The 26,622-nt window shown below is 50.7% G+C and overlaps 1 protein-coding gene across 9 annotated transcripts; it reads right to left on the reverse strand.

Annotated features, from left to right (window-relative positions):
- Window positions 1-54: 54 nt before the first annotated feature.
- DENND2C (DENN domain containing 2C) lies at window positions 55-26,568 on the reverse strand. Of its 9 annotated transcripts, XM_074850145.1 has the most exons (19): window positions 25,620-25,848; window positions 18,151-19,089; window positions 16,316-16,464; window positions 15,653-15,765; window positions 15,110-15,277; window positions 12,269-12,365; window positions 11,501-11,545; window positions 9,226-9,413; window positions 7,041-7,150; window positions 6,485-6,554; window positions 5,281-5,358; window positions 4,346-4,486; window positions 3,849-3,997; window positions 3,278-3,455; window positions 2,898-2,939; window positions 1,817-1,922; window positions 1,012-1,251; window positions 598-684; window positions 55-210 (listed from the first exon to the last, which is right to left on the reverse strand). In XM_074850145.1, the coding sequence occupies exons 1-19, from the start codon at window positions 25,688-25,690 to the stop codon at window positions 179-181; spliced, it is 3,003 nt and encodes a 1,000-aa protein (XP_074706246.1). In that variant the 5' UTR covers window positions 25,691-25,848; the 3' UTR covers window positions 55-178. The 9 variants fall into 9 exon arrangements, with proteins under 9 accessions (XP_074706246.1, XP_074706248.1, XP_074706247.1 ...); XM_074850147.1 differs by lacking the exons at window positions 55-210; window positions 25,620-25,848 and adding an exon at window positions 26,492-26,568 and having other exon boundaries at window positions 217-684; XM_074850146.1 differs by lacking the exons at window positions 55-210; window positions 25,620-25,848 and adding an exon at window positions 26,464-26,550 and having other exon boundaries at window positions 217-684.
- Window positions 26,569-26,622: the final 54 nt, after the last annotated feature.

Here is a 26,622-nt window from a genome sequence, read left to right on the forward strand (position 1 = left end):
CGGCCCCGCCCCCCCGGTCGGCCCCGTCCCCCCCCGCAGGAACGGAGACGCGGAGTGGTTGGAGGCAGCAGCTGGTTATTGGCGGCGGCGGCCCCGGGCACCCCCCCCTCTCCCGGAACCAAGGGCGAGCCCGGGTCCGGCCGCGGCGCAGGCGGCACCCCCGGCTCGCGGCGCACCGTCACTTCTTCGGAAGGAATTTCATTTTACTTCCTACGGAGAAAAAACACCGTTAGCGCGCGGCGGCAGCGCGGGGGGCGCCCGGCTGGGGCACATCTCGGGGCGGGCAGGCAGAGGCCCCTGCTGCCCCTTAACGTGTCCCAGCCGAGCCCAGCGCTAAGAACCTGGCTTAGGGAGCTCTACGATTGGGCAGCTTGCACAAACTTCATCTAAAGATGCAAAAGCTTAAAAATGAAAGAAAAATCTTACAAAGTGTTCAGCGTCCCCTGAAGGGGCAAATGTAAACAAAAGGAACACAAGCACACAAGGCAAAAAATGGGCCCTGATCTCCTCCGCATGCAATTAGTTGTTCTATAGCTAAATTTATTAAAAAATCCCAACCAACCAACCAACCAACAAAAAGCAAGGGTGTCCCTTTACCAAGGCTGCGAAGGATTTTGTTCACTCCGGTTGATTCCGTCGCTGGAATACTCTCCAAATACTCCAAGGCACGGACCTCAAAAAGGCCTAAAGAAGGGGAAAAAAAACCCAGATCACTCACCTAGATGAGCTATTTCTTCTTTTAGCATGTGGCATCTTATTAACAAGGAGGTTCTGAAAGGGAAATCACACGTGTCATGTAAGCTGCAGGATCAAACCCAGAAAGGAGAGAGATGCAGAAATTCTCTGCTTCGTAAGATGAATTCTGCTGAATAATTCGAAGGGCATGGAGCTATTGCATACCCCCAACTGCCAACAGGACAACTTGCCAGGACGGAAGCTCCTTAAGAGTCAAAGTCACGTAACATCATACTTTGAAAGTGAGTTTGTAAAACAAGAAAGATCAAACCTCACCTTTGACCACGCTCTTTCTTAGCTCTCTGTCCTGTATGAACCCTGCAAACATCTGCGTTTCCATGAAGAAGTGCAAGAAGTGACGCACATTGCGTGACACATGAGATTTACGGAACAGTTCTCGCTGAAACACCCGCTCCCCTTTTTCTGTGACGTTCATGTGCAGGGAGTAGTGCCCAACGAGCTCCACAAAGAACTGCACAAAAGCTTCCGAGACCAGGGAGTTAAGAGGCACGTCACCTGTGAAGAGGACAACAGAGGAGGAATTTCCCTCCGCATTCACCACTTTGGTCATTCATTCCTCTTCTAAAAGAGGAGCAGCAGTTACTTTTTAGGCTGGCTGTCTCAGACTGTGAAATCTCAGACGAATGTTTGATATCAAAGAAGCCGCAGCTCTAATATTAAGATTTATCTCCCATGTCAACTTTATGCTGCAGCTGAGACAGCTTCCATTCTAAAGCTTTTCCAGTAGTTAAAGCATTTGTAATTGCTTTTCCCCTGTCAAACATCTAGTGTCTAATAAACTGTAAGCTCATAACAGTCTAATTCTCTTAAAGAATTAGGCAAATTACAGAACACAAACCCACTGCAAAACTTTGTTACTTCCGATGTGTATGGAATTACATAATTTGCCAACGCCATTCGCTCAAGCTACTCAATGCTTCTTAAAATTCTCACGTTTATTTGACAGATTATGTATAAAGCAGTTCAACTGGAAAAAGATCTGTCAGATTACCCTCTAAAGTACAGAAATTTGCCACATTCTCTGTTTAAGAAAAACGTTCTGCCACTTAAGAAAAAGTACCTTGTGTGTCACTCTGCTCATGTGACAAGATTTCACTTCGTTCTTCCAAGATTTGTACAAGTGCAGCCTGGAGTTTATGAGGCAGGATCTCATCTTCATCTGATACCTATGGAGAAAAATGGGCATAAAAGCATTTTTGTGTTACATCTATCATCAGTAGAACCTTCCCATTGTGAACAGATGAGAAACACTCATAACATGCCTAAAACAGAGGAAAGTTATGCTGTGATATGGTGTATCTTGGTGGAGACAATACATTTGTCTTGTAGACACAGAAGTGAAAAACATTTGCTCAGCACCCTCCGACTGCGTACTACTGGAGTCGTGCACACAACTGGCCAACACGGAACAACGTGTGCTACCTTCACGACACAGACTCAGGCTTATTACACCAGTGATAAAACTCACAAGAACAACAAAGGTCTGTTGAAAAAATATGACAAGTCTCAACATTAGGGTTAAAAAACCTAAATCCTTTTATACCTTTCTCCAGTTGCAGGCTGCAACGCAAAACAGAACAGTAAGGCACAGAAAAGGAGATGCAAATATCCTCCTGAACTAGTAATACTCCAGTATGTTTACAGCTACTTGTCTGGTGATGCAGAAGCACATTAGGTATCGTTCAGCAGAGAACCACAACTGAACTGTTATAATTTGTCTCCTAAATTATCACTCCTGGAAAAGAAAAAAAAAAAAAAAACACAACAAACACACCCCAACTAGATGAGAGAGGAGAAAGCCCTGTAGAAAACAAGGGCACAGAAAGACAGAAAGCATCGAAGAACCTTAGTGGTGCGCTTCCCATAATGAACCAATTAAGTATCTGTTTTTAAATTCAGCTCTGATAAGCAGCATCTTTGGCTTCGCAGAGCTCTGTACCTCATGCAGCCTCAATCTTGCAACAAGGATTTGTAAGCCTGTTCCCTTCAATATTGGTGAAAAAGGAATGCAAGATATTTCTTCAGCCACTGGAGTCTACATATGAATACCAGCTTTTGCTGATTTCTTGTTCTCATTTTCTTTCACTGATGTCTTTTCCTGGCATATAACCATGAGTGACCAGTACTGTTATTTCACTCACCTCTTGCAAGAACTTGTCAGCACAAAGATCAACAATCAGAACCTGGGGAAAGATGTACAAAACAGAGACTCTTATAACCAGGTATGTTGCTGTACAGAAAAAAAACACTTTTTTTTTTTTTTTCAAATGTCCCCAGTGGCAGGGGATGTCACACACGAAACATAAGCTTTGCATAACTGCAGCCTGTCTATAAGAACAGTGAATATTATTATCTTTGATAACAATGGAACACCCTGACATGTATCTGGCAAGTTCAGCAACTGTCTCAGAAAAGTTTAGGAGTTTATATTAAGACAGAATCAATCCACAGAGATTATTCCAGAGAGGACAGCATCATACCACTGACATTGTCCCTCCACTGTGCTTCACCCAATTCTCACCTCTTCTATGGGCAGGTCCTGCAGCTGCGGTAAGGAGCAGGAGAGAATGCCAATCAGGAATGGGGTCGGAGAGCACGCAATGTCAATCATGGAAGTCGGTAGGACTGGAATGTAGGTGTGTTGCCAAGTGAAGGGATAGAGCGTTGCAACGGCGGCATGGCCACATTTAGACAGAGTGCTGGAAAGGCAAGAGCAGCAGTGGACTGTCAGCGTCTCATCCAGCTCTCAGCTACAGACAGAGGTTAGAAATGCTCGGGGAAAACGTAATTCACGTGCATTGTTTATGCATCAGCAGAAGCCCCATGCACCTACTTTTAGAGTCAGTTATGGGGAGCTAGGAATAGCATCAACCCCGACTACTGAGGTAAAGGAAACCTTCCCTTATCTCCTTTGGGGTAAATATCATACTCCAAATTCTAAGCATGCACATGTTGTGTGGAAAGTCTGCAAACAGCTTTTAAAGGTAACTATTTACAAAAAGTTAGACAAGCTTGCACATGAAACAGGCCCAAACGCAGAATCAAAAATAGTATCCCTCAGAAAGAACTATTCACTCAGACCCATTTTTTACCTTAAGTTGTCAGCAACAAAGATCACCCTCCTTTCCAGCAGGAGAGAGGCAAAGACCCGCATCAGGTGAGAGACACTCAGACACTCAAAGAGGCATTCGAAGTCAACATGTTCGAGTCGGGAATCCAGCGGACGGCAGAGTTCCATCACCTGCGGGCAGGCAGAGGTGCGGGGCGCTGGGGAGCCCGGCCAGGCGAGGGGCAGCCGGCTGCGGCGCGGAACCGGCGGCTCCTCACCAGCCAAACCCCATGGCCTGGGCGGCCGGCGCAGGGCGTGCAGGGGACTCCCAAGCAGCTCTTCCTTACAAAGCAGGGAATCACCTCTACGGTAGGTGATCCAACAGGACGCTGGTTTCTACAGCAGCCTCCCTTGGGGCTTTAGGACATTATCTTCAGACTAATTATTTACAGGTGGCCTCACTCTGCAGTGTGGTTTGCAAATGCCACTAGGCCCCAGGGACACCACGACACAGGAGAGCCAGTCCCTGATCTCCCTTACCTCATTTCCTGCTCCTGGCAGGAAACTCCTCACAGTAATTGTGCGTCCAGGAGCAGGGAAAGGTGCCTCCATTACACTGCGCATAAATGGGTGCACTAGGGCTGGAGACATCTCTCGCCTCTTCTCCACTTCATCTAAAATCTGCAAGAAAATACATCAGCCGTTGGTTCAATCTCTGCTGGTGAGCCAGAGGAGATACAAGCCTCTGTTAGAGCATCCCGTGCCATAGCTACACATGAAGGCTCCAACACAGACTCACAGCCCTCTCCCCCCTCACTTGGGATCTCTCTGAAAGCTTGTCTCAAACCTCTGAACAATCAAATGGGAGTAGATACCTGTGAGTACAACTCTCCATCCACAAAGTCAGTCTCCTGCTACTGCAAGGAAACTTGCGGGAATCAAATTCTCACAACAAGTTAGAGGAGTAAGAAGAGCAACACCCCATCCTCCTGCCCAAGAAATCTTTCTGAAACACTGTTCTATAAACTCTGTGCTCCAATGATTAGAAATCAGCTTTCATCATCAGCTTGCCCCTGTATTCTTCTGCAACAGCTGCCCTTTATCTGCAGTAGCTTTCCCCAGACTTCAGCTCTTTATCTACTCTCCTCAGGGTGCTAGGAGAAACAAGGTGAGATCTCCTCCCTGCCCCCCCACCCCACCCCAAATTTTCCAGTTCCAAGTCACGGAAGAAGAGGCTGAAAGGGCACCATCAGTAATATCAGGTATTAGAAGCCACTTCCTAACAATAATTTGCTGAAGGAACAGTGATCTGTGTATTGGCTGACAAGTCTCAGCAAGGAAGCACTACTCTCCCAGGATGAGTTACAGTCACTAAACGGTTCTGCACCGGACAGAAGCATCCAGTTACTTTCTGGAGCTTGCAGGTTGTCAGAGACTCAAGTCCGCTAAGAAGTAACAGGCTCTCCCCACTTCACCTTGGAGAAGAGGTTGAAGCAGCCCAGGCGGCTGATGATGCAGAACACTTCAGGGAGGCGCTTCCCCTTCCCCTCGGGCTGAAAGGCAACAAGAACAGTTATGCTGAGAACAGAGGTACAATGAAGAACTTAGCACCTACACTGCAGCTGATTCACAGAATTCCTGCACTTCCCTCTACACTTCTGACTTAAGATTCCTGAGGAATGACCAGTTCCTGGAGCTGTCTTTCCACCCAGAGCCCATTTCACTGTATTGCTGGGCATCAATTAGCGCCTGACAAATTTGGTGGCGTTCTACAACGGGGTTACTGCGCTGGTGGGTAAGGGAAGAGCAACTGACGTCATCTATCTGGACTTGTGCAAAGCATCTGACACTGCCCCCCATGACATCCTTGTCTCTAAACTGGAGAGACGTGGATTTGATGGATGGAGCACTCGGTGGATCAGGAACCGGCTGGATGGCGGCTCTCAAAGAGTTGCGGTCAACTCAGAGAGCAGTGACGAGCAGCGTCCTCAGGGGTCGGGGTTGGGACACGGACAGTGGGATCGAGGCACCCTCAGCACGTTCCCACAGACACCGAGCTGTGTGGTGCGGGGACACGCTGAGGGAAGGATCCAGCCAGAGGGACCTGGACAGGCTGGAGAGGGGGGACGGGCAAACCTCATGGAGTTCAACGAGGCCAAGGGCAAGGTCCTGCCCACGGGTCGGGGCAATCCCCGGCACAAACCCAGCCTGGGCGAGGACTGGATGGAGAGCAGCCCCGAGGAGAAGGACTTGGGGGTGCTGGTGGGTGGAAAACTGACTGTGAGCCAGCAATGGGCGCTGGAAGCCCGGAAAGCCACCCATGGAAGAAATTGTTCCCTGTGAGGGTGGGGAGGCCCTGGCACAGGTTGCCCAGAGAAGCTGTGGCTGCCCCCTCCCTGGAAGGGTTCAAGGCCAGTTTGGACGGGGCTTTGGGCAACCTGGGCTAGTGGAAGGTGTCCCTGCACAGGGCAGGGGGTGGGACTGGATGGTCTCTAAGGTCCCTTCTGACTCAAACCATCCTGTGAGTCTCTGATCATCACGCTCCTTCCCTGACGTGTTCTCAGCAGCAGCACAGGCGCTACGTAACCCACATGGGGAATCACTGCTGGTTCACACCCTGCACTTGACTGTGATTTATCAGTGCATTCTTTACACTCCACCCAATACACAGATGCTTACCAGGAGCTTCTTGCAGTACCCAAACCAGCGGCTACCATCCTCCCCCGTCAACACAAAAGAAAATGTTTCACTGGGGAACCAAAGAACAGTCAGGGTTAGATTCACCATGCAGTTCAGAGAAGAGAGGCACACAGAGTATAAGCCATTCTCCTCCTGGTCACGCTGAAGGCCTCCTGCTGTGGTTAGCAAGCTACTTCAGGCTCTGTTCAGTGTAAAAACCTGCAGCCCATGGACTCAGCTGCGAGCACCTTCCTTCCTTCCTTCCTAGCTGCTTCTCCATTCTGCCAAGGAGCAACATAAGCACTTGCCAGCCCCGGGAACTGGCCCTGAACAGACGTTACAAACCTCCTTCTTACAGGAAAGACGGCGCTTGGGCAGAAGCGGCACTTCTAATCCACCTCCACACCTCATCTTCCCCTATCACAGGGGATAGGGATTCAGCCCTTCCCATTTCTCCTTGCTCTGGCTGCAGTTTCTCTGTTCCAGGAAACTGGCACACACCTAAGCTTTCAGCATTGCCAGGTTCAGGCATGAGTACTCAAAAACAAGACTTTACCTTTTAAGGTCTGATACAGGAAACCAGTCTTTGGGATCTGGAAAGCAGAATCTGGGAATGACCTTTAGCCTCTCTTCAGTATCCTTTGACTGTCTGAAGGGATGTTCAGGCTGGAGGGGTAACACATGCATTTGAAGTCACTGAAGTGTGGTGCACAGCTGCAGCATTTAAAACAACGGGAGAGAGTATCTTCCTGACACTTCCAAATGCTGAACCACCACGCAGCCAATGCACAAGTATAGGAGAACATATTCTGCCTGTAACAGATTTCCAGTTCCCTCTTGCACCTTTCCTGCTGATTGTAAAATTACCCAGCTGGTTTTGGTAAGAACCGAGTGAGGATTTACAAGCATGGCCAAGTTTATTGGGGACTGAAGCTAGAATTGACCCCCCAGATGACAGTTGTGTCAGCTTGCCTTGGTTCTATTCCTAGGAGATTTGAAGACACTAAGAGAAACAAGAACATGTTCAGCTTGTGATGTGCAGATCACTCGTGATTCCACTGCAAAACCAGCGTATCTGAACCACATGTTCCAGTTACCACACGTGGGCTCAAGTCAAATCCCTCAAAGACTACAGGACAACTTTCCATGCTCAGAACTGCCCAGAAGGGGCAGAAGGAAGGTCTTCAAATAAGAGAGATCACATTTAAGTAGGAAATGCCCCTGAGAAGAGGCAAGCTTATTGCATAAAGCTGATTTTCACTGCACTCTGTCAGCTCAGCTAGGCTATTCCAGTGTTCCAAGTGGTGACAGCATGAAGGAGTGGTTAGGAAAACAGTACAGCATTTTCACAGAGAAGCAGTTGTATAAAAGCTTTGATGTCCTTGGGCATGCAGCCCAAAGAAGAGGGTGACAAGCAGATTACTTGGAAGCAAGGCTATTTTTAGAAGGGAGAAAAATCTGTAATCAGAACACCTCCATAATTACTGGGCAATGTTTCCTGCAAAATCCCAACATGATAGGCTGTCCTGCATAAAGTCACTCACCAAAATACTTTAATTTGAGCAAAGGATAAATAAACACTGAGAAAATCATTAGTTTTGATGGTGCATTTATAAAAGCCAGTAAAGAGCCACATGGTGCAGTTGGGTCTGACTGTCTGCTAGGGCAGCAGGAAAAGAACAGTGCACTGCCCTTCCCAAAGGTGATGAACAGCTTGAGAGGCTGCACCAGGAAAAAAGCTGAATCTGGTTCCAGGCCTTCTTCCTCCTAACACCCTAAAGTTTGCACTTTTAGCAGGTATTATTTATGTACGTTCAGTTTTACCCACTAAATTAAGACTGTGCACTCTTTCTGGCTGTAGTCCCTTATTCATTTGTGAATCCAAAGCATTGAGGCATTTAAGACACTCGAGCTGTTTGCACACAAATCCCTTACGGGTCCTGATGGAGTCCCACAGAACCTCCCTTAACGACTCTGACATCTCCTTCTCTATTTGGATGACATGCAGATTCCTTAATAATCTCTGTCTTACTCCTGATACCACAGCTAGCATTACTGGTTTTGTTCTGGTTTTTTAGTGGAAGGCAACGGGTACAAGCCTAGATGGTGACAACTGAATATTCATTTCAGTCTGGAGCAAGCATCAGGACTCCATCCTCTCAGCTCTACAGTAACTACAGACAGAAAGCAAGCTTATTTCAAATAGCTTGTTCTAGCTACAGTACTTTAACTTCCACAGTTCTCCTCTGCTTTTTGGGGGCTAGTACACATGGCTTTGCCATTTTAAATTTTTTTTCCCCCAGAACAGTATAAATAAGCAAAAAAGCCCTGGGATTCCAGTTCCTGTGCACCATCAGTCAAATTGCTTCACTGCTAGTTTATAAATCTCAGACTACGGGATGAGGACATGCCAGCTTTGGGAACAGAGCACTGCAGTCCCTCTCCTCTCCTGCAGGCTGCCTCAGCAGTGCATCACAGTACATCCAGGCAATTAGAACTAGAGTAGGAGCCTTCCTAGTTCCAAAATCAAGACAGTAAAGTCATTATCGAGAAAGACATTCAGCAGCTGCCCAACACTATACATTGGGTCTGTAATGGGGCAAGGTGCTTCATATTCCAAGGCTGTATCCTAAGCAGTGGGCCAGCTTTACTAGTATAGAGTTTAGGAAGGGATACACACTGAGAGAAGAAATAAGCAGCTACTGAGTGTGTTTTTGGCCAGGGTTCCACGCAGCTCCTACCTTGCTGGGAAACTGCTGTATGATCTGTGGCGCGTACGTCGTCTCAGATGCCTTCTTGTGCAGCGACACCACCACAAACAGCTCAAAGAGCCGCTGCTCCTGCAGCTCTATCAAATCCCTCTCCAAAGTCTGGTAGTGCAGGTTCCTCCTGGAGGCAGACTGCACCTGCAGCAGGCACCTGTGCTGACCTGGGGAAAGGAACAAATCCAAAAGAGGGCTTTAAGCTGAAGTTGCCAGGGGAGGGGAACCTCAATCCCTCCCACTCCTACCAGCTTGATGCCAGTGCCTGTAACAGATGCCCAGAGCCTGCAGAGGGGTCCCAGGGCAGCAGCAGAGCACCTGAGGAGCAGCACAAAGGAATTCCAGCCAGAGCCAGCTTCACCGGGGCCCAACTTAACTGCCTCTATGCAAATGCAAGTCGTGTGGGGAACAAACAAGAGGAGCTGGAGACGTGGGCATGCCTGCAGGGCTACGATCTATCTGCATCAGGGAGCTGTGGGGGGGTGGCTCCTGTGGCTGGAGTGTTGGGCTGGAAGGACACAGGCTCTTTGGGAGGGACAGGACGGGGAGAGGAGGAGGGTCACCCTCTGTGCCAGTGCCCAGCTGGAGAGCAGGGAGCTCTGCCTGGGGTGGGTGAGGAGCCAACCCAGGTCAGCATTAAAGGGAGGGCAGGGCCAGGAGATGTTACAGTGGGGGCTGCTACAGGACCCCAACAGGAAAACCGAGCAGATGAGGCCCTCTACAGACAGACAGGAGAAGCCTTATGGTTTGTTCTCACCAACAAGGAGGGGCTGGTGGGGAGTGTGAAGCTCAAGGGCAGCCTTGGCTGCAGTGACCATGAAATGGTGGAGTTCAAGATCCTGAGGGCAGCGAGGAGGGCACACAGCCAGCTCGTTGCCCTGGACTGCAGGAGAGAAGCCTTGGGCCTCTTTAGGGATCCAACCCAAACCATTCCGTGAGTCTACAAAAACCAGCCTGTGGCTATCACTGCCACACACCTACGGGTTACAGAAGAGGACTCGTCACCACCACCTGCAGAAGGGGGAAAAGAGGTGGGTGCATTTGTCTAACACCATTGCTGCGCTCCACAGGACTTGGCCTCCCGTGTCAGCTCCTCACGCACAGCTGTTCTGGGCAGGGGAGCACTGGCCTTGCAGCAGCTCTGCCAATCCCTCTTGACTGACAGCTAGCATTCTCCTGCTGTCCTGACATTCTTTCTGCACATCTCAGAGCGACACACTGTGGTACCGATGAGGGAAGCCCAGCTGTGAGAAGCAGCCCAGCTCCACCAGTTCAGAAACTGCCAGGCCTCAGGCAGCTGCTCTGTAAAGCAGCACGGGCATTCATGAGAGGCAGAGCCAGCTTAGTGGCCAAGAAACCTCCAGGCTGGGATGTCCTGACAGGCAGTACAGACCCACAAGCACAGGCACAGCACTCTGATGTAAGAAATTCCTGTTGCCTAAGCACCATGACACATTCTGGACACTTTGGAAACAACTCTCAGATCAGGCAGTGACTCAATCACTGTATTTCTGCAGAGATTCTTCACTCTCCGTTACTCTCCTTAACATAAAGAAGTGGAACTTCATTCTTAGCTCCAAGTTAAGGCCTTCTGTGTGCTTCCCTCCAAGTAAATGAAACATCTGAAACCATTCTGTTGGTCCTTTTGGCTAGATGCTTGTTTAGAGACATGACAGAGTCACTCATCAGGGCTGCTGGTCAACCATTACCATTTCACATTCAAACCTTACCAGCAAAGAAACTAAGATCTCTTTGGTGCTTCCCACACCAGCTAAAACCAAGTAGGTATTTCAAGTCTGTAGTTTAGGCCTATGATCAAACTCAGGACTGTGGAACCAGACAAATAACCAAGTGATTTCTCCCCAGAGGAGAGGGCATTTCACAACATTATACATATAAAACAGAACCATGGGAAGAAAGCAGGGGGAAAACAACCTTAAGTGTTAGCAGTAAGGGTGATCCAGGGACAGTCTCCTGCAAGATGTATTTTAGTTAAGTGTGACTCTACCAACCCAAAAATGAATCTGCTTCTAGCGACGGGCAGATTAATGGCATTAAACCTCAAGGGCTCAAGAGAGGTGGCAGAAATAGGGGTTCATTTGTCACAGCAACAGCTCCCAGCCTTGGCCATGCTGCCTCTTAGATGTTCCCTTTCTCTGTCTCGGCAGAAGCCACAACTAGGCAGTGTGCTTATCCCATCAGAGCCTTAGCCAAACGCGTACAGGGACGGGACCTGTCCCTCTCATTCACTCACTTTTTGGCTGATTTTCCGTATCACTTTCATTCCCACTGGTTTCACCTGAAACACACATAGTTTTCACTTATTAGCCATGCAGAAGTAAGATGGGCAACACCCAAAGCTGGGAAAGAGAAAGAACTTTAGACTCATCAGACCAACATCACCCAGGGCTGCCCACCCACCAGCAAAGCATCAGCAAAGAAGAGCTGGTACTGGCCAATGTGCTACAACAGTAAATTTCAACAAGTGGAGTCAATACCAAGTCACTGTTTCCAGTAAACCACCTGTAGGTTAGCTCAGGGCAGGCAAAGAACAGAAACCAGGTGGCTATTTGATGCTGCTATAAAAGTTAACATAGTTGCTGAACAGAATATACTATAAGTAAAGACCATACCACGGCTACAAAATCAGAGGAACACAAGAATATCACTTTAGAGGCACAAAAGCGATGAGTGGAGTAGTCAGCGGTAGTTCTCGTGCCAAGTGGTTTAGTGGGGAATTTGGGGGTTTGTTTTGCTCTTTTGAAAAAGCACTTTTAACCAGTAGCCCAGCTCTTCAGGCTCAGATCATAGCGGAATCTTCCATTTGTGGTGGTGTTAAATGTGGGTTAGGCCAGCATTCGCAGTCCTAGCAGTGCTGAAGCTCAGCAATTCCAGCGGCAGGACATGGGGCTCAGCACGGTCAGCTCAGCCCGGCAGGAGCTGCAGTTGGTGGTGGTGGGCTGGACAGGAGCCGTGCGCTCGGGAGGTTTACAGCAGAGAACGGTGCTGGAGACCTCTCTACCTTTCACTGGAGGCGCTTCTCTCCCGGTGGGGCTGAGCAACCTCACCCTCTTCTTTCCACGCTTAGAATCAAAGATCTCCTGTATTTTCAGTACCAGCTGAAATCCAAAGCAGAAGCAGAGGTTAATGTGGGGGTCCAGAAAAGGTCCAGGTGCCAACAGGAGCACAGCCCAGCTGCTGCCATCTAGCACCACAACACCTGGGAAAGGCGGCCCAAGTCCTGGCAGAGGCCCTGGCTCAGAGACTGCTTGCTAGAATACTTTTAGCACAGCTCACTGGATAATGAACGAGCACAGAATTTCTGCTACAAGAGGGAGATTATTGCAAGCACAACTCAGAGCTGACACCAAACCGTACAAGCACTCTGGAAGTTGCCATACTTTGCTTACCAAACAGACAGCAGAAACAGAAAACTGTCTGGCATTGGATCTCCATCTTCTATTAAAGAGGCCAACGGCAAAGGCACTTGAAAGAGTATCTTATAAACTCTCCACCACAAAGGACTCTGAACTCTGCATGCTCTCAAGCATCCCAATTTTTTCCAAGCCCAGAGAAAGCAGAGCTCTCGATGTAGCTTGGGGTTTGTTTAAGTTTGCTGCTGTAGTTGGGTGTCAGACAGCTAGAGAAAGTTCATCAGAGTACCATGTCAGGCACAGAACAAGGCTGCTCTAAGCACAGCCCTTGTCCCAGGCTAGCTCGCTAAAATGAAAGGATTAGGTACTTTCATTCTGCATAGCTGAAGACAGACAGTGGGACAGAATAGTGGGTCTGTGGTGCAGGGACACCACAGACCTGGTCCACTGGAAGAAAATATTTGGAAAAAAACATAGCCCAGTGCAGAGTAGGCTACAGACATGAAAGAAGGGTCAGCATTTTGACACTCCAAGTCGACGCCGATAACCTTCCTTCCACCGGTCACAACGACCTTAAAACCAAGGCCCTAATGCTCTCTGTTACTCCTGTCAGGCCTCTCTGGACTCCCCCCCAGGTACACAATGCTGCAGGTGGCTCCCCGATTCGCATGCCAAAGACAGCTCCACCTCATTGTGAGGAAGGATTTACACTAAATGCAGCGAGCAGATCAAGTTCATTCTTGTCTCAAGTGAAGAATTCATTAACTGCTCTCACTGAATGTAGGAGGGTGGGGTCCAGCCATTTGTCACCACAAATACTGCATAAAAAGGAAGATATTCAGCAAGAGAACCTGTTTTTCAGCTCAAGCCTTGATCCTCAGCTCAGCAAACCAGGCTTAGGCTCTTCTTTTGAGATCTATTTCTCCCCATTTTCTGCTGTTTGCCAGTCCTCCTAGCACGAGGAGGCTGCAAGAAGAAAACAGTCCGCAGCAGAAAGTGGTGCTTCTGCAAAATCTGCTTTCTTTCCCCTCTACCATCCAGCCTTACCTGGACAATTTCCATTTCTGTTCTGATTTTTGTGCAGCTGAGTCACCAGTGAAAGATATTGGGTGTGTTTAAGGCAGCTATGTGTTTCTTAAGCAGTAAGTTTCTTCTTTTTAGACTTCAATCTTTTTCTCAATCTCTAGAACAATCCTGGCTCAATTCCTTGTGAGCAAAAAGAGTAAAGTGTGCTTCCTGCATGTAAATTGTTACCAGATTTTTGGAATAGGTTTGTTTCTGGAGAAATGAAAGATACTGTCCATCACAGCATTTTCAGTCTTGTCATCTCCTTCCTGATCTTCCAGGCTTACAGTTTGTTTAAAAACACATACAGAAGCTGCTTGTTACTCTAAAGCACTTAAAATATTTGAAAAGTATTTTGCAGCTGTCCAACTCTACCTCAGTCTTGTGCAACTTGAGCAAATACACCCAATTTCCACTAGAAATAGAGATCTGCAGAAGTTAAATGATTTTACCACGTTAAAGTAAGTTGTTGCCACTACCACAACTGGAATTTGAATCCTGCACACAGAGTCACTACAGCGGTACCTGCAGCTGCCCTTCTAGAGCACCTGCTGCATTTTATCACTGAGGGACATGAGCTTGTAACCAATGCCAGTATCTAGGAAGGTTCCCAGTGCATCAAATGAGAATTACAACTCTGTCGTGAGGGTGGATTAAAAGCCTTTCTCACTACTCTGGCCTCAGAAGCATATCTGCCTTCGCACGCAGGCAGGAGGGGACAGCCAGAGGCAGCAGAGGGGAGAACTCTGTGAAACACGCTTATCCCTAAAAGCTGCTCTTCACCTTTAGACTAGGAAACAGCTTCAGGGCTGTGTTCCTGATGGCAAGTCAAGAACTCCAAGCCAACATACCAAGTAACCAAGGGCCCAGCCAGCTCCCCACAGCAGCCCCAGGCTGTCAGCCATCTACCAGCTCAGTGCCTGCCACGAGAACATAAGGGTCTGTCTGAGAAGTCACCAGGAGCAAGGGACACGTACACACACTCGTCCAGAGCTGGCCCTTTTGCTCACAGAGAGCTTCCTTACATCCCTGCACCACATCCAGCACAAAGCCAGCATCACTGCACTTCATGGAAGCACTGGGAACAAGGCTTAAATGACAAAGCACAATGAAGAGCTACTATTCACACACAGCACTGATCTCCAGGTCAACACCTAGTACTCTGTTTGCAGATTCTTGGCCAACAAAACCACCACTGCCCCAGCTACAACTGTCACGGGTTTTTGATCCCCAAACACCTGCCCTGCTACTTGGAGGGGAAATGGTTCGAGCAAGGTCACTTGTCACACACAGCAGTGCTAACCAGCATTCACCTCCAGGCACACAGCTCCGTGACCACTTACAAAGCACTCAGAAGGTGCTAGACAAAGCAGCAAGAGTTTGAAATGCCATGCAAGAAGTAATGTTTCATGCTTAAATCTCACCCAGGGCAAATTCTTTCTCCTGCTAGCAGCCTCTACTGCTTGGAACAGCTTCCACTCGGTCAGTGTGACAGGCAGGGTCGTGTCCTTCACCCTTTTCCCTTGGAAACTTGTCTGGGAGGGCTTTAGCTCAAGAGTCTTGCGACTGAGGAAGGGAGGTTTTGGCGGAGGCTAGAAAACGGAATCAGAAGAGATGGTTAAGCATGGGGTTAAGCTTTCGTCTAAGCTCAGAGTCAAAGGAGTCAGACCACAAATTATAAACTCCCTGCAGCCTCCTGCTCTACCAAGATCTCCATCCCACCCCAACCCCACACACTCAGGCATCTCATCAACACTCTCTTGTTCCTGTTGTTTTGCTCCTTAACAGCTTAATCAACTGCCACTGCCACAGCTGTTCATTATCATTTACATTAATAACAAACAATAAAATATAGGAAACCCAATGACGCAGCAGTGGGGAAAGTGGGGCCAGGGAGGATCACAAAATAGGGCCCTTGTGAGGACGAGTCTCTGTAAACACATGACAATTTCATCCCCTCGCCCTACCTTGGGAGCCCGACAAGTGCTGCGGGGGGGCGGCAGCTTCCAGACAGATGGGACCTTCCACAGGGGTAGGGGCAGCGCTCTGATATCTTCATAGGGGTTCTCTACTGCAGGACCTGGAAAGAGCATTGGACAGGGGATTTATGAAAGGAGATACAGTCCTGTGTTCTTGCAAGGGATGTAAGTGGGAAGAGTGCGCAGTTGTCTGCCGAGCTTTAACAGGGTCTGAGAGACCTGTTTAAAGATGAATTAGGTTCCCACCACTCAAAGATCCTTCTAACCCACTACCATCAACTCAGCAAGCTGTACAGACTCAGCAAAACAAAACACTTTACCACTGCAGAGAAAGTAGCTGTATTGCAAAGCAGCTAATTTTGTCAGTGTTCACACTGATCTCTGTGCAGCACTTGAGCAAAGCATTTGAAGAGCTAATAAAGAAATCAGTCTAGCACAGGCCGATTGTAGCGACCTTCCATGACATCTGAAATCAGACTGTTCACATGCAGATAGTTACTAACATCAACAAAGAACCCCAGAGGGGGAAGACCTTAAAAGTCACAGAGCTGGAAAGGCCCTCAATGCGTTCTCATCTTCATTCCTCCCTCCCTAGCAAATTTGCTACCCTTAAATAAAGCGAGTGCATCCCCCAGAAGCACAGGCACGTACAGATAATGTCCTCGTAGATGTTGTCTTCTGACTGTGTGTAGACAAGCCTGGATCCTGTAGTGCCATTTGTCTCGTCTTGAAGTCTGTGGGAGTTGGTGGTTGCCATCCGCTTGCGGAAGCCCTCGATGTCCTCAAACTCAAAAGATTTCCTAGAGGAAAACCATTGTAACTTCTGCTAAAGGCACCTGCATGTACCAGTGAGTTGCTGTCTCCAGTCCACACAGAGTGTGGTCCTGCTTGGGGCCATCAAGCACACGGATGCTCCACTCTGGATTCTCTGACTTCCAAGTGTTGAGCTTTGACCCCAGCTGGCAGCTCAGCCCCACGCAGCCACTCACCCACTCCCACCCACTGGGATGGGGGAGAGAATTAGAAAGGTAACAGTGAGAAAACTCGTGGGTTGAGATAAAGACAGATTAATAGGTGAAGCAAAAGCTGCACACACAAGCGAAGCAAAACAAGGGATTCATTCACTATTTCCCCTCAGCAAGCAGGTGTTCAGCCATCTCCAGGACAGCCGGGCTTTATCACACGTAACAGTGACTTGGGAAGACAAATGCCATAACTCCAGATGTCCCTCCCTTCCTCCTTCTTCCCCCAATTTTTATTGCTGAGCACAACATCATTTGTGTGGAATATTCTTTGGGTCAGTTGTGGTCAGCTGTCCCAGCTGTGTCCCCTCCCAACTTCTTGTGCACCCCAGCCTGCTCACTGGTGGGGTGAGAAGCAGAAGAGGCCTTGAGGCAGCGTAAGCACTGCCCAGCAATAACTAGAACACTGATGTGTTATCAATACTATTTTCATCACAAATCCAAAACCTAGCACCACACAAGCTACTATGAAGAAATGAACTCTATCCCAGCCAAAACCAGCATACCAAGCAAGCCCTACTCACTTACTCTGGGAGATTTTTAAATTAAAAATGAATTCAGAGGCTCCATGGCCAAGCACACTCCAAGCAGGTATGGCGAGTACCATCCTGTCACAGAGGCAAGAACCCAAAACACGTTTTGCAGACTAAGCACTTGCAGCAGTACTCGGAATTTGGGCACTGCTTTCTTCTGGATCTCTCCTACTGCTCATGCTAAGGGTGTTACCCCATTTGTGAGTTTGCATTTTCATACACTTGCCCTCTGTTTCAAAACTATGGCTCAGAGGTCACAAAGGAGCTGGTAGGGATTTAGCCCATCATCATAAAATCTGTTTTGTTGCTGCATGCTTTGCCACAGTGAAAGGTTCCCACATTTCCACCTAGAATCTTCATGCTACTCTCTAGCACAGCTGCCCTAGGCAGCTCATCTGTAAGCAGAACTAGCATCAAGCTAGCCCAGAGGTTTTTTACTCTGTAACAGGGACCTACATACAGGAAAGAGGGAAGAATAGCCAAACCCACAACAGGGGTACCCACAGCTGACAGCCTCCAATTTTAAGCAACAAGAGAATCATTCACTCAGAGGAAAGCCAGAACATTTAGCAGCCACAGAGAGAGAAAGCTATTCTGTCATCCACAAATCACAGCTGAGACAAGCTCAGGGCAAGGAGCAAGCAGCACTCTCCCTGGGGCCAGCATATTGTCACCCAACTCTGTTCTAAGGTGCGGGACTGACATCTGTTTGAGCTTTTAGCCTTCTTTGCAAGATTATCATCAGCAAAAGCACTGCATACGCAATGCTGGAAAGGGGATACATTCATCCAGAAACATCCCTTCCCCATTGACAGAGGCATCATCAGTACTAGCACATCCACAAGACTGCTGTGGCAAGCAAGCTGTTTAAACCCGTCTAGAAACTGATTTAAGGAAACACGTTTCAGACATGAGAGATGAATCGATGTACCTCTGGGTTCTCCCTCTGATCCTCCTGCTGGCTATTCTCTTCTCAGGATTGTTGGAGGACGACACAGAGTCTCCTCCATGCTGCTTTTGCAGGGGAGCTTCCCTGGTAGCACGGGCATTGCTACAGCTCCTAGCACCCTTTTCTGCAAGATAGCGAAAAGTCCTACGGGGCTTGGGTGGTGGGACAGCAGCTGGCTCCTCCTCGTGCCCCTCAGCCTCAGAGTAAATGTTTTTCAAGCTCCTCTCTGCCCTGCAGAGAGAGTCCACTCCTTTAAGTTCTCTTTCCGTGGAGCCACAGGTCCCCTGCTTCCTCTGAAGCTCCAAGGGAACTGGTGGGACTTTGCCAGGCAGTAGGGGACCTGCTCTCCTCCACAGAGCTTGTGAGGTATAGAAGTTCCCTGGGGGCAGTGTCGCCCCTGGGTCCAGGAAGCCTGCTTGCCACTCTCCTTCCTCCTTGGCCCGGGAAGGTTTGAGGTCACCACAGTCATCCGTCTGCACGCAGCTCCGTGCATCTTCCCTGAAGTCCAAACCCAGGGTCTTTGGATCTTTGGACCCAGTTTTCCTGCCCTTCTCTGTACGTTCTGACTTCACTTTGGGTAGACCATCACAGCTGGGATCATACTTCACTCCGAAGTCCTTCAGCTGCTGTTTCTCCTTGCTGGAGCACCCTTGTGTCCTCCCCTCCCACTGAGAGATCTTCTGTTTGATGTTGCGGCAGTGGCTGCGGGAGAGGGTCTGCACAGCAGAGCGGGAGAAGCTACTGTCCACTGACCCTGCTGGGTGCATGGCAAGTGCCAACGTGCTTACGAACCCCCCATCTCCAGCCTTGTCCAGGTCTGCCCGTGCCCTGCACACATCAAGCTGGCACGAGGCTCCAAAGCACCCAGCAGTGTCCAAGAGCCCCTGGGTGTCAGCTCTGCAAGGACTATGGCAGCACAACCTGCGGACAGAAAGAAGAAAAGAACCATCAGCTGCACTCCAGCCGTACACACCACCGGGCGCTCCCAGCTGCTCTCTGGCAATTGCTGAAGAACATTCCTCCCCAAATCACATGCTCAAGACTGGCTTCCAGAGCATGCTCCCCACAAAGCTTGTCTCTGTAGCACACATCTGGGAGGGCTAACAAAAGGAAGTAGAGGTCTCACTGGCTTCAAAAACAAACAAAACACCACAACAGGAACAAAAGACAGCCAGGGATCCCAAGGGTCCAAACTCAAGGAAAGTATTTAATGGCACAAGAACACAGCAGCATGGCCTGTCTGCAGCAGAGCTCTCAGCCAGCCCCTCTGCTGCTTGCTTGTACCAACACAGGCCAGGCAGGAGCGCCTGGTCCCTCCTGATGCTCTGGACTGCTCACAGCACCTCAAGCATCATACAGCCAAGCCATTGCAGCACAGCACCTCTACCAGAGCTCTCAGCACAGCAGAAGCACAGCAAGACACAAGATACCACATGAGCTCCATAGAAAGGGAACCACATCTACTTCTCCAGAGAGTCAGGAGCAGCAGGATGGCTGCTGCTTCACACAGGAGGACTAGGACAGTTGTGATGACTGGAGAAGAGTCCAGCTGCACCCCTCCTCCCTGAAGTGGTCTCCTGCTGCACAACACAAGTAAAAACTTGTCTGATGTTCTGCTTGTCAACACCTGACCTAAACTTACCATCAGAGAGACTGGAGGGCAGTGGTGCTCAGCCTGTGGCCTGCAGCCAGGGAAGTTTTAAAAGGCATTCAACAGAGGCCAAAAGGCAGAGGCAACTGGTGCCTTCTCATGCTGAGGAGGAAAACAGCCCTGTGTTTAGATCAGCAGAGGAGAGGGAATGCTAAAGAAACACTGTGACTTCTCCTACCCAAGCAGAGCCTGTGCAAACTGGAGCTATGCTATTTGAGACTACCCCGACATAGAATCCAGAGGATACAGCAGACAGTCCTCCAGATAGTCCTACGGCAGGAAAGGCAGGTGAAACCACCAGGGAGAACCTGGGTAGCTGTACAGACCCAGCACCCACGGGTCCAGTATGACTCAGTACAGAGACATTTCATCTGTGGAGTCCCCACAGCCTTCCCACCGTTGACACTGCACCTTAAATTCCAGAGCTCCAGCACTACGGGCTCCATCGCTGGCACCGCTGATGCGCCTGGCAGAGGCATTTGTAGTGCAATTAAAAGAAAAGCACTGGCCTTGGCAGACCTACCTGATAGAGTTAGTGAGAAAGCTCATGGATGTAGGACAGCCCAGGGCTCCCTGAGCAATTCAGTGATGGCTTGGGTACACGTAGCACCTCGGCTGCACTGTCACACTCTACCAAAGCAGCACAGCTCCCTATGGCCAGACACTGCTGCCTGTCTCCAGGGAGGACAGCGTGGGTTCTTGCAGCCTGGCATTGCTTATCACACTGTCCCAGACAGCTGCCGGTAACTCTCCCACTCAGCCCTGAATGGGCTAAACTTGGACAGTCTGGGTAAGCAACTGCACTCAGGATATTAGCTCCATCATCAGCACCCTGCTGTGTCCCCAACGCTTCCGTAGCCACACCGCTCCTGACCACTGCCCGGCACGTCTCCGAAGCAGCGAGGCGAAGCTGCTGCTGTGCCGGTGGCACTGTGGCTCCAGCGCCAGCTCCAGCATGGCACAACATCCCCTCCCCGCTCCTGCCAGTAGCGAGGTGCAGGCAGGGGACGAGCAAAGAGAAGAGGGCTGCTGATCCCCTCACAGAGGGGCAGGGAGAGAGCAGAACGAGTTCGAGAACAACAGAGAACACACAAAAAGCAAACCACAGCTACCCCACCCTCCCTGACTCCCTTGCCACTGCCAGACCTCTTCCCGCAGAGCCAGGCTGCTCCAGGCAGCAAGGGGCCCCTGCCCTCTCCTATAAATAGGCATTGTTTCCAAAACATCCTGAGCCAGAGCAGAGCCATCCTTCCTCAGTCCCTGTCTGCACAGCCCTGATTAGTGGACAGGAAAGCAACCTTCCCCGTTCCCACTGCAACTACTCTACAGCCACAGTGCTCAGGGCCACTCCTGAGGAGCTGAAGCACCAGGCAGCACAGAGGCGAAGGCTCTGTTGGGGAAAGCCAGGCTAGCAGAGGGGCGAAACAGCCTCCTCTCCACCACTACAGCCTCAAACCAGGCACCTTTACTCCCTGCCAGGTCTTCAAACACGGGACCACTGGGTGCAGAACTCACGCAGGGACAGGCCGCTGGAGGACCTGTGTGGAGCAACAGGCTCATTGGCAGGACTAAGTGCTCCGAGGCCAGCCTATGCATTCGTGGAGCACAGGCAGCTCCGCGATGACTGCAAGCCCACGTGTGGCACCAAGGGCTCCCTCGCTTCCCAACAGCACTGGTAGCTTTCTCCCCTGAATACAGCAGCTGTCAGCTCGCCCTGGGCTCAGACCAGCAGCCTGGCAAAACACCTGCATGCAGCATCCATGGGGGCAAATCACTGCACAGAGTAGACCGAGCAGCCCTGCTGCTCAGGGCTTCAGCTGGGTCCATCCTCTGGGTGTGCAGGGCTGCCTGTGCTCGAGGGGTCAGGTCTGCTGGCTGCCAACTTGCCCCACATCTTTCCTCCCAGCACTCGCCTTGGTAAGGCTGCAACAACAAGTGCATCTGCTGTAGCTTCCTCGGCCAGCCTGCCATATTTCTGCTTCCTGATACAGAGCCATGGCCCAAGTCAGCCTAACGCTCCTGACCTCTCCTGCTGTCCACATCTGTGCTTCCCTGACAAGGCACAACCAGCAACTGAGACACATGGTGGAGAAGCACGGTCCCAGCCAGCATGCAGGTGCTGGGGGGGCTGTGTCTGAGGTGCTGCCCCTGGCTCTGCTCACTGATGAATGCCCAGAGTTCAAGCAGTTCACCCAGTGCTCAAGCAATTCCCTGACTAGCATCCAGAGCTAGAGACCCGTATGCAGAAACAGGATCCACACTGAGTTTATTTCCTCTCCTTCAGCACAAACCTCCCAAGCAGTATTACTTCTTCAGCCAGTGAAGCTCCACGCACTGGCTGGAGAAGTAGTATTACTGAGAAGGGGAAGCAATAAGCTTCACTCACCTATGAAGCTGTACAGTTTTGAGTGCAACAGTGAAGGTCTTTCCAAGGCATCTTTGAACTACCAGATACAACTAGAAACACATGGCTCCAGGTTCATCTTAAACACAGACAGTAGAGCACAAGCTTAAAGCACTCGATGCTCTCTCCTGCCCAGTGCTGCTCCCAGCCACAGCCCTGAACTGCATCTTCCAAAATAACCATCTGAGGAGGGGAAGAATGCAGCTCTTCACCTGTCCAGGCTTGCAAGGCAGGCAGCTGCTATCAAGAACTAGGCTTTTAATCTACGCTCATCACGTGAGCCAGGGCAAGGGTAGAGACTGATCTTTGGTGAAGACTGGGGTGGTCTGCTCCAAGCTAAGCAACCCTCAGAGCAGTCTGAGATAGGCCAAAACACAGCTTAGAGACACAGAACTGGTAGAGACCACCAGCGTCAGGCAGCCAGCACTTGTACCTCAGGCACCACACACACCATTCACCCCTTTCACAAACTAGCCAGACTGCTGCTCTCCTGAGTCGCCTTCCAAACTCCTTCAGTGCTTCCAGTATGCTTCCCAGTATTTCCACTTCCACAGAAGCCAAATTTATCATCCCTACTGTGTTAATACTTACAGCAGTTCAGTGTAGTCAACAATACTGAATTATTTCTTTGAAAGCAGTAGTTTTGGGCAAAGAGAAATTAAATAATTTCTAGACGAAGTATCACACATCTGTCCCGAAAGACAGCCTTTCTGATCCACGCTGTTTGAAGACAGCTTCCACATCTCTATCCAAAGCAGAAGAATGAGGCACATTCACACCACGTGATAGGTAGCCCTCACTCTTTTTCCAATTCTGAAAGCCAGAGAGCATGCTAAGCATTTTCCATGCAAAGTCTCAAGACAATTCCATTTCCTGAAACCACATGCTCAAGGACAGAATGCTGCCAGTGCTGTTCAAGAATAAAATACTCTTTAACACTGAGGTCAAGCCCACCCACCGCAGGTGCTGCTGGTAACCCCCAACACCCCTTACCACACTCACACTGGCAGCTTACTAGCTAAGCAAAGGCACTAACACACCACCTTACCTTATCCTGCTGCACCACAGGCATGAGAACACGCAGATACTGCCTTGGCAAGCCCATGCAGTTCTGAAGCAATCTTTCACTCCTTTTATGAGCCTGCAGTTCTAAACCACCCAAGAGACCTCCTTGTCACCAAGCCTCCTGTGTTGGTAGCCAAATAAAACACAGTTTCTGATCTTCTGAAGTCTAGGGAAGCTGCCAGCTCAGTCCCGGAGGGATGAGGGGACAGTCACTACAGCAGCAAGGACCCCTTCCCGAGTTCTCATCTACCCCCATTCTGTTCAGCTGCAGAATAAACTTGAAGCTTTTCTGAACAAAACTCTGCCATGCTGATGCTGGAAACACACGGGCAGTACCAAACACGCAGATTTTATATCAAAATAAGTAACATTTCAGGAATGCAGTTTGCTTAGTCATTTCCATATCAATACAAAGCAAGTCCAGTTGTTAACTCATTCAGAGATTCTATGTATCATGCTGAGGAACGGAGTTTCACCTCATCAGATACATGGCCACGTAGAGCACTGCCCCTGGACACAGTAAATGTGATGCTAATCTTAATTACATGGCAAAAGAAGTTAAAGTCTGACCCCTGCCATGAGTCCTAAGACTTTTATACTGATGAGAAAGATATATCTGGATATTTCAACTTCCAGTCTTTTTCTGGAGCGATGAAATTCAACTTCTTGGAAGTAAGTTTTTACCCACGCTAAACTCCCCCCACACTTTAAATATGTAAGCCCTACAAGCTTTTATACCAGAGGACATATGGACAGAACCCACAATGTACTATTTTTAAAGTCATGTTTTTTAACCTGACTCACAACATCTGAATGCTCAGGTTAGCAACACTGGAAACAGCAGCTGACGCAGACACTAGACCACAGGCTGGCTGCATGCCCCTGCAGCTTCACGCAAGAACTAAGACCCAAGGTGGGGACAGAGAAAAACTCAAACGTGAGTTATCCTGGGCCCGTTTCTTGGTGTAACTGTCAGAGGTGAGATTCCAGGGGCTGACACCACCACGCCACGACCACCTTTATGTTACAAGGGCCACTGCAGACAGGCTGTGTGGGGCCACAACCGGCCACTCATTCCTTTGGAAAAGCCTCAGCAGCATGGAGGCAGCTGTCGCAAGAGGTTCAGAGCGTGCAGACCAAGGCAGCGCCAGAAAACCTCTCAGACACGCATCAGATAACATGTTCCCAGAGCTACAGGGAATGAACCACATCTGTACCAGAAGACCAAGATAAGAATTTTGCCAAGCAGCAATGTACAGCACTAGGACTCAGCACTCCAGGACAGAGCCTCCAGCCAGCTGTTTCATGCAGGAAAGTTTTACAAGGCAGTCACCACCACCATTTACCCCCCCCCCCCATTCCCGACACCCTCAGGCATTCTCTGCACATGCCCCCCTCTTCAAAGCAAACTGAAGCACACAGCCCAGGAGACATGCTTTTTGGGACAGGGCGCCAAAAATCTTTCGGGGTCCATTTCTTCACTCACCTCATCCTACCCCTGCAGGACTTTAACTTCTAAATGCTCAGATAGTAAGCAATTTGCCCAATCCTGACTGCAAGCCCCTGAAGAAACAACCAGTCTGAGTAGTGACTGAAAGACATCACACTCCTGGGGGGTCACTGGGCTCCTGACCCTGGTCAGAACACTTCCATCGCTCTAGCAAATACCCTGCTGAAGACCTTTCCCTCCCTCACTCATCTGTGACTGAGCAGTCAGCTGGACCAAACTCCTGCACCTCCCCTCCGGCTGACAGAGCCCTGGAAGGGCAGCACATGGGCTTGCTCGGCAGCTTCTTGTTTCTGTGCTCTGCTGTCCCTTCCCATGCAGCAAGGTCACCGCTCACTCCTCATCTCTCCCTCCTGTAACTCTGACAGACAGGAATGGCAGAAACAGCAGCCACCATTGCCCAGATGCACATTTCCAGGGGCGGTTTTTCCTGCAACTCCTCTTCTACTTTCCTTCCGTCATCAGGGCTGATGCAAGCCCCAGCTGTCAAGAGGAAGAGCTCCCACCACCACTGGGGCTCTATCAGAGTCGTGGCAGCCGGATGCCCACTGTGACAGACTGCCTTCAGCCGTGTGACTGGTAGAGGGGTCTACACAGCGAACCGGGAAGGCAAGGGGAGGCTGGTCCAGCACGTCAGCCCACACCTAGGGCAGCACTGCCAGAAAGGACCTCTGTAACTACGCAGGCCTGCGTACCTCAGTGCAACAAAGCACAAATATCCATCACTACCTAAAACATCACAGCCTACTAGTAAATAATTTGCCCTAAAGAGACTCTGTACACAATCAGAGTGGCTGAGGTGGGGGAGGATGTCCGGAGGTCACCTTATCCACTCCCTGCTCAAGCAGGGCCACTTGCCCAGGGCCGTGTTTAGATGTCTTCTGAGCATCTCCATGGGGGGAGACTTCACAGCCTCCCTGGGCAACCTGGGACAGTGCCTGGTAACCTCCAGAGAGAAAAAAAGTCTTCTGATGTTCAGAGGGAACCTCCCGTGTGTCGGATTGTGCCCATCACCTCCGGTCCCGTCTCTGGGCACCACTGGAAAGAGCCTGGCTGGGGCTTCTTTGCACCCTCGCGCCAGGCGCTCGTATCGGTGATAAGGTCCCCCCCAGCCTCCTCTTCCTCGGGCCGAAGAGGACAAGGGACGGCGGCGCAACACGAGGCTGTGACTCACGGAAGGCAGCGGCAGCGCTTCCTCCGCGGGCTCGGCTCCCGTTCGTTCGCTCCCTGCCCCGTCCGCGGGGGAAGCGGTCCAGCCGCTGCCGCGCTGCCTGCCCGGGGACCGGCTGAGGGGATCCCTCGGGGCAGCGCTGCCGGCCCTGCCACGGGCCCTCGGGAGCTCCGCGGCCGCCGGGGCTCCAGCCGGGACCAGCCCGCCCCGGCCCCCTGGCCGGCCCCGCCGTGCGGCTGCAGGGCCGCTCCCCCCGGCTCGGGGGCGGGAAACGGCGCCGCGGCGCCCCCTCACCCGGCCCCCGCAGCCCCGAGCCGGAGCGCGGCAGCCGCCCGGCGGGAAGCGCTACTCCATCCCGCCGGCCGGCCCCCCCCGGGCCGAGCTGCCCGTCCGGACCCCCGGGTGACGGGACGCAGGAGAGGGCGCCCGCCGCGCCCACCGACCGACCCCCCCCACCCCGCGGCGGGAACCTGGCGCGCGCCCCCGCCCCGCCTCACCCGGTGTCTCGGCGCGGCCCCGTCTCACCCGGTGTCTCGGCGCGGCCCAGCCCGGCCCGGCCCCGCCTCAGCCGGTGTCTCGTCTCATCTCGGCCCCGCCTCACCCGGTGTTTTGGCCCGGCCCCGCCTCACCCGGTGCCCTCACCCCGCCCCGCCCCG

Source organism: Strix aluco, chromosome 25 (genome assembly GCF_031877795.1).
Source record: "Strix aluco isolate bStrAlu1 chromosome 25, bStrAlu1.hap1, whole genome shotgun sequence".
Taxonomy (NCBI): Eukaryota; Metazoa; Chordata; class Aves; order Strigiformes; family Strigidae; genus Strix; species Strix aluco.